At 31.9% G+C, this 12,402-nt stretch overlaps 1 protein-coding gene across 2 annotated transcripts in view; it reads right to left on the reverse strand.

Annotated features, from left to right (window-relative positions):
• The window catches only part of LOC115881796, a 42,646-nt gene that overhangs the window by 18,226 nt on the left and 12,018 nt on the right, over window positions 1-12,402 (reverse strand). For both annotated transcript variants that reach the window (XM_030899463.1, XM_030899462.1), the window contains exons 8-14: window positions 11,553-11,673; window positions 11,294-11,489; window positions 9,585-9,729; window positions 5,379-5,583; window positions 5,148-5,320; window positions 398-513; window positions 234-343 (exon numbers count right to left, since the gene is read on the reverse strand). In XM_030899463.1, the coding sequence (XP_030755323.1) occupies window positions 234-343; window positions 398-513; window positions 5,148-5,320; window positions 5,379-5,583; window positions 9,585-9,729; window positions 11,294-11,489; window positions 11,553-11,673 (1,066 nt within the window). The remainder of the gene's footprint in view (window positions 1-233; window positions 344-397; window positions 514-5,147; window positions 5,321-5,378; window positions 5,584-9,584; window positions 9,730-11,293; window positions 11,490-11,552; window positions 11,674-12,402) is intronic.

Here is a 12,402-nt window from a genome sequence, read left to right on the forward strand (position 1 = left end):
CGTGCCATGAATTTTGGTACGACTGATATTGGAGATTGAGAACTACCCTCTATAAAACCGTCCCAGATACTGGCTTTTGTCAAAGCCCTGGGACTGTATGATGAGTTATGATTCAAGAAAGGGGGACACAATGGATCTGTAAGGTCGAAGTGATTAACCCTCCTCCCACTCATTCTAAATTCTAAAAAAATTCTAAAGAGTTAAATTAGAATAATTATCTCTAATATAAATACCTTCGTCCATCAGCAACTTCTCTACCATTTTAAACCAAAACTTCAATGAGTAAAGTTTAACTTCCCAATGTAAATCACCAGTTGCAGCATAGGTCATTACATCATGTAACCTAGTGTACATAAAAGAAACTAAGTGCGCACAAATGTATATATTTATCTCATACCTGTGCTGTGTTTCTTCTGGAAATTCGTAAAATTTTACAATTTTGTACATAAGTTCAGCTGCTTCTTTTCGAACTATGCCTTCTGTCTCTTTTTGAAAGATATCCAATATATCATCCTGCAAAACAAATTATTGTACAATAATAAATAGGACGACTCAAAATTCAGTAGCTACTAAACAAAGCACAATCGGACCTACACATATGTCCAAATGTGAACAATACAGAAAATACATACTGAAAATTAATTTTAAAAACATAAAGATGCTCTATTTGTTGATATATGTATGTTGATATGAAAAATAAAAATTATTTTATGTGAGAAGTCTCTCCACAGGAGATGAAACATGTTTTTTAAAACACACTTTATATTAAATACAGGGCGATTCACGAGGAATTGTCTATATAAATATGTGTTCACAAGGCCTTCGTTTTTCAGATACAGGATATTAAAGCTTTAATTTTGTAATAAAATTTATAACTTTTAAAATTACTTTTTAATTATTAAACCTTTTATTATTTTTTTAGTGTAAATATTTTTAATTTTGTTTATAATATTACTATATAATATGCTTTAGTAAAAAAACACATCATACAGTATACACGTTCGGTAATTGAAGAGCTAGGAAGCCAGTTTACGTGCAAAAAGTCTAAGCTTAAACAAAGATGGACCACAACTTCCCCGTTTCCGCTTCCACTAGGACTGTGAGTTAGACAAACTCTAATAAGACAACAAATTTTGGAAATGCCGTCGTCTCCCATCCACTTGCCCTTTATCGTATTAAATCGCCATTAATATTATTGCTCTTCACGCGCCTCCGCATCGCGTCAGCGCGTCTGTCCATCACAGAGTTGCCAGGTCTACTGATTTCGTCTGTAAGCTACCGATTTAAATAGAAATCTAACGAATGTTAATTAATTATTAATAAAAAATTAAGCGACTATCGCGTCGTAAACCGTATAATCTGACATGCGTAAATATTACTGTTTATTAAATTTTGTTTAGAAATTATAGGTCATCCTTTCATAGGCATCTTGTCAGAAGAACTAGACATCCGACGATCTTTAAGGCTATCGGATGGCTGTAATGTTCTACAAGCAGATATTTACGCCATAAAGGAAGCGGCTAGTTGTATACGAGAGAAAATTGCTGATAGACCAATAGGGGATATAGTGATATACTCTGACAGCCTGGGCGCTTTAAGAAGTATCATCATGCAATCAGTGAGATCGAAAACTCTGATGGAATGCCAAGAAGCACTGTCCTGGCTGCGTTGGGGCTACTCTGTGCGGGGTGCCAGGTCACAGCAATGTGGTGGGCAATCAGGAAGCAGGCAGACTCGCCAAAGACGGGGCTAGGGGAGAGGCCGTGATACCATTTCGTCGTAGATAAGTGCATCTCGTATATGGTAGAAGGATCAAACTAAACACATACTAAAAACTGGAGTAGCTGTAAAATATCGACATCACACGATAGGTAAATAATGGATTTTAGTACTGCAGAAAAATAATGTCAAAAGGTACTGGTTTTAAAAAATTAAGATTAAAGTTAATTAATCAACCTTTAAGGTATAACATTTGGTAGGTGTTATTATTAATAAAATAGTTGTTTTATTTACCTATGTTATTTTATTTATTCCTGTGGAATATTACAAATTTGTATTTGTACATAAGTTATATTGATAAATATAATTATAAATGCGGGTAGTTTCATAAAGCTTTAAAGGAAATAATAGTTCTTTTTTATATTTTTTTGGTATGTAGTGTCTTGTTCTTGTTTGTTTTGTATTAACACATACCGTTTTTATTAAATAAAATAACTCGATTACATTTTTTCAATTTTATACAGTTTTTTTCACAATATTTTGAATCACTTGTCATCTTGTCAATCAAATTTTAAATATATCCTGCTATGCGTTCCAGTTATACCAACTTATTTCTTTGTAAAATAAAATAAACTACTTTGAAATTAAAATGACAGACACGTCTATCACTGTCAAGAATCTTCTCGTTGGACAGACTATACTATAAGTTAAAATTTAAAATATTTCGATAATAAAATTAATCTATACTAATATATAAAATCCTTAAGTAACTAAGTGACACAGATGCCCCACCACTTGTGACGATCAACACACTGAAGGAAGCTATAGGAACTGCCATCAAGGCCAAGCAGCAAAAGACGCGGCAACACCGTGAGGACTGCGCTACAGCTTGAAGACTATGGCCAGTGGTAGATAGCAAAAAGACAAAACAACTGCTAGAGCACAAAAAAGACATAGTATGCATAATTGTAGGTGTCGTCTGGAAACTGTCCCACGGGGGTAAACCTCGTGAGATGGAAAGTTTCCAACGACGACTACTGCAGAGAATGCTGAGAGGAAGAAGAAACCATAGAGCACCTGCTGTACCACTGTCCGGTACTGGAATACCGACGCTTTAAAACTTTAGGGCAAGGTTTTTTGGAGGGACTAAAGGAAGCAGCAAAAGCCAACGTCATCCAGCTGGAAGTGCTTTAACGCAAAGAAAGAATGAGAGGAAGGTTCGGTACAACAATACAGGGGTATCGCAATGGGCCCAAGGCCTCCGAGTGAGGGATCAAACATGATCCCAAACCCCAGCAACCTAACCTAACCATAGGTCATCGTTTTTTCCGGTCGCAAAATTACAGAGAAATTCCCCAAATTCCTATTATCCCTTTTTATGCGCTGTAGGGCCGGCATTTCCGAAGATGATATCTTTAGAAAATATTTTGTCTCATTCATCTACTGAAGTTTAACACGCATTTTTCCCACAAAAAATTAAACAAAGAACAAAATCTAAGTTAAGAAACAAACTAAATACAAGCAAATAATTTTGTGCTTCTCCTGTTTTATTAATAAAAAGAGAGTTGAGAGTAGCTACAGCTACATCCCATTGAAATGAAATTAATTCTAGATATGAGTGAACAAAATTTGTAAAAAGTGACGGATATCCCTACTCTTGTTAGTTTTAAATATTTTTATTAATATATTAATATTATTTAATTATATTATATTATACCTAGCTATTTCTAATTTTTGTTATATTTATTGTGTTGATATTTTATTTGCGTGTTCAATTCTAGGATCTCATAGGAATGTCAATTTTGTACTTAATATTTTATTTTGTTTGTGTAGTTTATTATACTTTTGATTTTGTTTCATTATTTGGTGAAATATACGGCCGCTGACGCACTGTGGGCTAAAGTGGGGTAGTGGTACTAAGTGGTACTAGTTGTGGAGTAAGTGGTAATACGTATAGTATTTATATATTACTGGTTTTAAGAATTTTTTTTTAACTTCCAATCTTAAAAGATGTGATTTTTTTCTATTAATTTTTATTAGAGGTAACAAGAATAGTACCCAGGGGCGGATACAGAAATTTATTTTAGGAGGGGCCCAAATAAAAAATAATGGAAAATATCCCTTTTAGGGCGCCATTTTTAACCCAAAAGCCTAATATTTAACCCAATTTACAGATTTTAGGGGGGGGGCCCGGGCCCTACGGTCCCCCCCTCTGTATCCCCCACTGATAGTACCTATTAAATCTTTTTATGGTATACCAGGTGTTTCAGGAAAGTAGCTCACCATTAGAACTTTTTTAGTTTTCCAGATAAATAAACGAGATTTGCTATGTTAGTATATGACATAAATCAAGATTGATTGACATATTCCATTAGTTTCGGCCACTTCCTGTTTCACCGGAAATGACTACAACTTTTGATTTTTAAATGGTATTCTCGATTTTTTTAATTTATTTGTTAGAAAATGACATTCTGAATAGAATGACATATCATATGTCAACTTCTGGCATTTTCGCATATAAGCCACACTTGTTCCATTTGAAAAAAATGAGATATGGCTAAAAATACGATTTGGGCATATTTTAAGCGGCCAGGACAAGACACCAAAAATATTAAACGATCAAATCTATTTTTCCAAGGCTTCTTGACTAAAAATTAGTGTTTTTAACACGGCCATGGCACTCTAGATTGAAATTTAAAATACGATTTTGTTTTAAGCGGAAATGTCAAAAGTTGGCATATGATATGTTATTCTATTCAGAATGTCATTTTTTATCAAATAAAATAAAAATATACCGAAGGTGCCATCTAGAAATCAAAAGTTGTGAAAAAATAAAGAAGTTATAGAGGTGAGCCACTTTTGATACTGGGTGTTGATTTTATATCACACAATATTTTACTGTGTGATATAAAATCAACACCCAGTATCTTACACAAAACGATTTTATTATGGAAATTAAGCATAACCATAAATTAAAATTAAAGTAGGAGTTTATTTATTTGCAAAAGAAAAATTACGAGATATAACTCTAATTGATTATTATTTTTATCAAGTTGGAATTTTATAAATGAGATAATATCCAAAAATAACATTTCTAAAGTTTATTTTTACCACTTTGATTTCAATTCTAGCCCTGTGTGCGACGCGTGGCGAACGCTTGGACCCCGCCCCCTCTCGCAGAAGCAATCTCATGACTCATCGCGCCACTTCTTAACAAAGATAGAAAACAAAGTTATCTGATTTTGTTACACTGCAGGGTAAGCTGCAGACGTGTCTTCTTTTTTTATCGCACTGAAAATCTCCTATGCTAGCTATTCCTTTGCCAAAACGGTAAATATTATAACTGCATATACATATTAAATAGGTAATTTAATTAGTTAATATATATGTATAACTGTAAGGAGAAATATTAACATTTAAAAACTTACACAGAAATGATCCATATTTAAATACAATTCCCAGATTTCTGATGATTGTATTAATTCCTGTAAACATTTTACAGCTGAAGCTCTAACATAATATTCCCCATCATTTAAGGCCATTTTCAAGACCAATTGTGGCAGCTCTACATCTAAGAGAATGTTTTTAAACGCAGGATATTCTAAAAACAACATATATTGCAGTTAAGTATTAATTAGTAATTTAAAATTATGTCTCACTTGAATGGGCATTAGATGATAAGGTATAAACCACTTCTAAGGCACTATCTCTTATTTCCCATGAACCGTCGTGACATTTGGCATACAACAAAGTCCCTGTCTGAGCCACTACTGAATCTCTGTGATTGTCCATCAGTAAAACCATATCTGGAGACATGTATCTTGAAATAGCCATGTCTAAAAGTTTAAGTCCCTTAACTACTAACTGAAAATTAAAAGAAAGGTTTGATAATTCGTACAATTCAGTGGAATCTGAAGTAGGAAATTATTAATGACAGATTAAGTCTTTCTTCAAAATGGAGAAAACAACTTTTTAACAAGAAACAATGATTCAGTGAAGTCATGGTAGGCTTTGGAAAAAAGTTGCTTTTGACGTAATAGTATAAACGTAAAATTGTTATTAGATCAACATTTTGATAGTCTTATCAGCGTTTTTTATCTTTTAATTGCTTTTTCAAAATGCCTTTATTACTTGAAATAGTCGTTTCTTGTTCACTGTTATTAATATCTTAATTATTAAATATTAATACCTCTGGTATTATGGTATTCTGGTAATTCGTCGATTTTAAAATAAACTAACTGTTTCTATCTTATTTTTTGTTAGAATGGGCATAATTAAGAGGGCTACTGATACCGTGTTGTAAAAATAAGGTAATTAAGGCCTTATTTTTTGGTAATTATTATAATTTTGTTAATATCTTCGGTTTGAAAGAAGATATCAAGATTAGCGATGGGAACTATCGAATATATACAGAATGAATGATTTCAACTATCGAATGGTTTTATTCAAATAAAATCATTCATTCATTTGTATACTAAAGCATATGTGACAACTTCGCCGTGCGACTAAATGGTTATCGTTGAGCCACGACTATCGAATGCTTTTGATAAATGAAATTTAGTATTCGTTTGATTTTTGTGTGCGTGAGTGCATTATTAGTTCTTCCAAATTTTTATAACTTCGCCTTATAAGTACTGTGCTACTGTTGCGTTTATTAAAATATTTAAAATACTAAAATAGTAGTTTTTTTTAATTGACGATTGTGTGCGTGTGCAGGTGGTCAAAATTTTTCCGAAAATTAGTGTGATTTTCCGTAGCCCGATCTTTCAATTATTTTATTTTATATGGTATATGGTCTATTTTTTAATGGGAAATTTTGAGAAATAGCAATTTTTAAGAGAGATGAGATGAACTTAGAATTAATTTTAAAAATACATATTTGTATTTTAGATGTTTTAATAATATGAATTAGTTGAACTTAATAATCATATTTAAGTAATGTGGTTAAGTAAATGTGGTTATCGAACTCGAACTATGGGATGAGAACATTAAATTGAAAGTTTTACACGTGCCAATTTAAAAAAAAAGTTAACAATGTTGGTATTTTGTTTATGCTAATTCTCTTACAGGTAGTTTTTTGCGAAGAAATATTTCATTTATTTTTTAAAGTAAATACCAGTAAAAGTAAATATTATTTTTAAATAGTAATATAAAGTACATAATATAAATAATTTTGATTTCTAATTTTTTATTTATATTTTCCTTCCATTACACTGCATGCTTAAAAAATTAATAAATGTTTATATTTCATGATTTTAAAGTTTGTTGTTAATATAACAAATTAGTTCTGTAATTATTATTATTTAATAAACCAACGTTGCCAAAAAATTTAAAGACTATATTATTTTTAAACAGGATCTAATATAAATAATTTTGACATCTAATTTGTTGTTTATATTTTGCTACTACGTAAAAAAAAATGTTTATATTAAATTGCTACAACGCAGCGCGTGTGACACGTACGCGTCATACCGGTCGTCAATGCAAGTCAGGTCACACGCGATATACGCAACTCAATTTGCGCTTAGCGTAAGACAGTGATGTAGACAGCTTAGTGAAAAATCAAATGTATTAAAAAGGGATAAAAGTTGAGTTGATATATTTTTTCTATGCGTATTGCCAGATTTCACATCAAAATTTCAAACCGCACAAATAGGTGCTATCCCAACCAAAAATTGAAAAGTCTGTGGAGCACAATTTTTTTATCAAAAATAATTGTTGGGGTATCTTCCGGGACACCACTGAAATTAATAATTATATTAAGCTAAATTATCTCCTCTGTGATATAAATCCCAGTCCCAAATTTCAACAAAACTTGCTAAAAAAGATATGAAGATTACGATATTTTTTTACGATTACGAAGATTTTATACCATATCTAAACAGCGGTTAAAATATGATAAGCGACATTCAAAGTAATAAGGAGAGATTAATAAGCAATGGCTCTTACGCTTCATTCAGAACCTTCCAATTAGTGGTTTCAATTACACTCTATACTTTTTAGTTTACGATCATTCACAATGTCTAAAAAACACAATTAAAACATAGATAAATGCAACAAGTTTAGATTGGAAAGTGCCCATAAGGACAATGTAAACACTATTTGGCGCTATTCTTGCAACGGTCGCGACCCAAAACTTTTGAAAATTTCGGAGCTATTCGGCTTTTTCCGGAAATATATCGCCAAATATTGTTTATTCAAATTTATTATTATTTTAGTCCAATTTTATAAATAAAATACAGTGTGTTGCATACAAGAAACTTTATTTTATATAAGGACGAATGTATGAAATACCTATGAAACATTGGAAACCGACGTTATGCCACGATCCACGATGGTTTTTGCAGTTCCCAGTTCACAGCACAGCTTTTTAAGTTTTTAATGCCACTTTTCCACAATTATCACCGGTTGGAGTAAATAAAACTTGAATTAAACTCACAAGATAGCAATAATTACTTTGAAAATGGACGCTATAAACACTTTTCGGAATTTCTTTAATGAGAGCGGTTTCGATTTTGAAAGATTATTATGATTTTTGAAGATTCTGACTTTGACAAGAGAAAATGATTTCTATCTTTGTTTGCCGTTGTTCTTAGCGACTGCTATAGCAGCGCCAGATCGCGTATAACGGTCGCGACCGAAGATAATTTCGCGACACAAAATTTTTACGGGCTTTCCAATCTAAACTTGTTTCATTTATCTATGAATTAAAATTAATAAAATATCCTAGCAACAGCTTGCGGTAGTCTGTTGTATCCATAGAGAATGCATAATATTTAGCTTGTGAAACAATAAACTTTTGATTTCTAACCAAAATTTTTCTTGACGAGTGATAATCAAAGGCCAAAATGACATTCCTCGGAAATTTTGAAGTATAATTAGTGGAAAAGTCAAAAGTTTGTTAACTTTTTCCAATAATTGAAAAGTACTACCACTAATTATGACGTTCTGAATGCTTAAATTAAAATTAGGTGAACAAACTTCTACGGCTAATTGAAACTACTAATTTATCCCACTGATTTCGAGGTTCTGAATGAAGCTTTAAGTTAAAGTCTCTGTTTATTATTTTATAAATATTCAAAGCTTTTTACCGATTCGGATAATAACGTGATAATAAGTACCATCTGACAACAGCGCTAAAATTTCAGGTCTCGCGGTATTAGAACCTTGTCATAAAGAAATATCTTACATAACATACATACAAATAAAGTATAATTAGTAGTGATGGGAAAAAACGATTAATTTCAATAATCGAGTACTCGAGTTTCAGACGATTTCAATAATCGAGCGATCGCTCGTATTTAAAGTACGGTTTTTTGCCGGTCACTTGTAACGCCAAGCAGCATGTTGCGTGCGCAGAGCACATATTCTTTCGGTGATGAATGGCAAGTAGCAAGCGACGAGCGACGAGTAATTCGCTTGATTTAGTTTAGGTATTTTAAAGCAATGTCGATATAGGTCGTAAAATTTTGTCACTCAGATACGCAACGGATAACGTCGTATAAATTTGCTACCTGCAATGTATGTAGAAAATTCGCTCGGCTTTTTATCGAGTATTTCACACAATTCATTAAAATCGAATTTCAATTTATTTCATTCTAGGATCGCCGGCGTTCGTCGCTCGTAACTCGTTCATAATCGAGCGATGTCGGTTATTTCAATATTCGGGTCCTCGAGCGAATTTTCGCTTGAGTTATCCCATCACTAATAATTAGTAAAAAATCTAGCTGCCCAGCAGATATGCCTAAAACTCGGAAACAGCATACAATGTCTCATTCGGTACAGAGTCCCCACCTTCAGGAAATGAAACCAAGATATATAATATTTTTCTTATCACTAAAATTATGATTTTCCATTACACTTACCTTATTACACAGAAGGGGATAATTCAAAAATTCACATGCTAATTTTAAAACCGAAATTGTTTCTATGCTATCCTTCCATGTAATATCAAAAGTTGTCACAACGTCTATAAGAGTATCTATTAGTGAATCCAAAAATCGTATAAATCTATAAATAATTGTAAAATGAAACATCAAATTAATATACCATTCCTTATAGTCTAAGAGCTAGCAACGTTTTCGAGAAAGTATTTTAAGACGTCTGGCTCTTTGATATATCTTTTACTATGTTCTCTGGAACAGCATGCGGTCCGTCTCGCTGCTGATACCCGTTGCGTACACTAGTGCGCATCGGAAGAAAATCCTATATATTTTTTAATTTAGTCCTATAAATTCTAGTATTGAATATAAATCGAACATGTCTCGATAGCGCCGTGCGTAGCAGTGCGTAGAGTTTCTGACTACAAACCGAGGATTCCGAGTTCGAATCCGGATCAGGGCAAAGACTTTTATTTTATTTTCGTTTATATTCTGATAGTAACGTATTAAATAATTCTGCTGATTAAAAAAACAAATATTTAATACTTTACTATCAGAATATAAACGAAACTAAAATAAAAGTCGTTGCCCTGACCCGGATTAAAACTCTGAATCCTCGGTTCGTGGTCGGAAACTCTACGCACTGCGCTATGGAGACATGTTCGATTTATATTTAATACTATAATTTAAAGGACTAATAAAAATATAGGATCTTTTTTCAATCCGCAGTAGGGAACGCAACGTTTACCGGCACACTGTGGTCAATTTTTAAAAATTAACAGGAAAATATTAAAAAATCTGATGAGGCTAAGCGGCGTCAAAAACTCCATAAGTAGGCTTTGAAATAGTTGCTAAAAACATTTCATTAACAAATATGTCAAAGGTCGTTGCGAATTTACTGTTATTTTGATTGAAAGTGTAGTATAGTTGACAAATTAAACTAAATAATCTTGTTATTTGCAAATGAATAAAGTTTTTAATTTGCGTATTCCGTGCAAAAAGTTATATGTCATTAATACTATCTAAATGGAAAGAGCAATTGTTGTTGGTAAGTTTTTTGACATTAATGTTCTTCTGTTGAGTATTAAATATGAGTAAATAATTTTGATATGGTAAGATTATTTTTAAATTATTAGAATATACATTTTTTTAATGAACTAGCAGAAAAAAGTCTTATGAGGTTTCAGTTTTAAATAAAGTTAAGTTGATAGTTAAACCATTAGACAACTTTACCAAACCTACAAATTTACCGTCCTAGTCCATCTATTAAGTCCAGGCCATTTTTAGGACGTATTGCCCATATTAAATGCTTGGAGGTTGTTGCCTTTTTAAAAGCAACTGTTAGCAAAATCTGTAAGATCCATTGTATTATTCTTATAATATGCTAATTTTTAAATATCTAAAATATGCAAACTTGTTCTTACTAATTATATTATTAATGTAATTTTATGATACCTAACATATAAAATCGGATATAGCTAGTAATCAAAGTTAAGTAATTTTCACTAATATTTTTTTCCGGCTAATTTGACAAAATTGACCACAGTGCGGCAGCCAGACGGGCCGCTTGCATAGTAAAAGATATATATGAGAGCATGAGTAAAAGCATGAGAGCATAGTAAAAAATATGTCAAAGAGCCAGACGTCTTAAAATACTTGTTTTTCCGACGTTGCTAGCTCTCGTACTATTATACCTTGGGCATGATTTAACCTCAGGATGAAGTTCACAGTGGGTTAAACTATCTCTTAAGCAATAAACTAGGGGTTGAAAGAACATTGCCGCCTTTTCTCGATTCAAAAGCTTTTTAGATTTAAGTATCAATTGAAAACTAAAAGTAGCATCGTCGATGAGATCTTTTTTCTTTTCAAGTAGTTCTTTCCATTTGAAACCTAAAAGTGTTAAATGCTATACAAATTAATTGCATATGAAATTGTATATTATGTAATATTTACATATTTTAATGGTTCTGATTGCGCTTATCGTTACCCATTTGTGAATATAACATCTCCGATAGTCGTCGTTGAGCATCACAGAACTGGCCTTTTCGTTACCCAAAAATTGGCAAGTTAATAGCTAAAATTAGAATAAAAAAATTGTCATTGGTTCGTGAATTATCCATAACATAAGGGGCCTCACGTACGACGCGATGACTCCAAGGAGAACAATAGTTTGTATTAAAATCAAATTTTGGGAGCATCTCGTCGGTGAAATGTGATAAACTGCATTATTCCTAATTTTACAGGAGAGCAAAAAATCAATACAAAAAATATGTACACATGTAGAAAGTATATTCATGCGTTAATATGGTAAAGAGATAAGAATATTATTTGTTAAGGAACAATAAAACTCAATATTTCTTGTTGCTTTATTTTTTAGACAAAATAGGGAGATAGGTAGTAGATATTCGTCTTCAAGAAATAAGAAATATAAATATATTTCTGGAGATATCAACTTTTATTGTTTGAAATATTGAAAATGGAATTGAATATTACCCAAACATATTTAGAAATAATCAATTAAATTTAAAAAATATGATACTCTACTCATAACCATATATTTAATCGTCGGCCTAGAAACAAAACATACAAGTCCAAAAACGAATAAATTTTTTATGCATTTTTAAAGAACTAAAGTAGCACCATTTTGGACTTAAATGAATACGAAAATAATTTAAAAATTAAACTTATATGTAATTCTTAGAAGTTATAGTTAGAATCCTTCCAGAATATACAGCTCTATATTCTGGAAGAAATCTAGTCAAATGATATTACATTGGCCACTTGCAAATTTGTCGAATTTTTA

Source organism: Sitophilus oryzae, unplaced genomic scaffold (genome assembly GCF_002938485.1).
Source record: "Sitophilus oryzae breed Bouriz unplaced genomic scaffold, Soryzae_2.0 scaffold_1740_pilon_pilon, whole genome shotgun sequence".
NCBI classification, from domain to species: Eukaryota; Metazoa; Arthropoda; class Insecta; order Coleoptera; family Curculionidae; genus Sitophilus; species Sitophilus oryzae.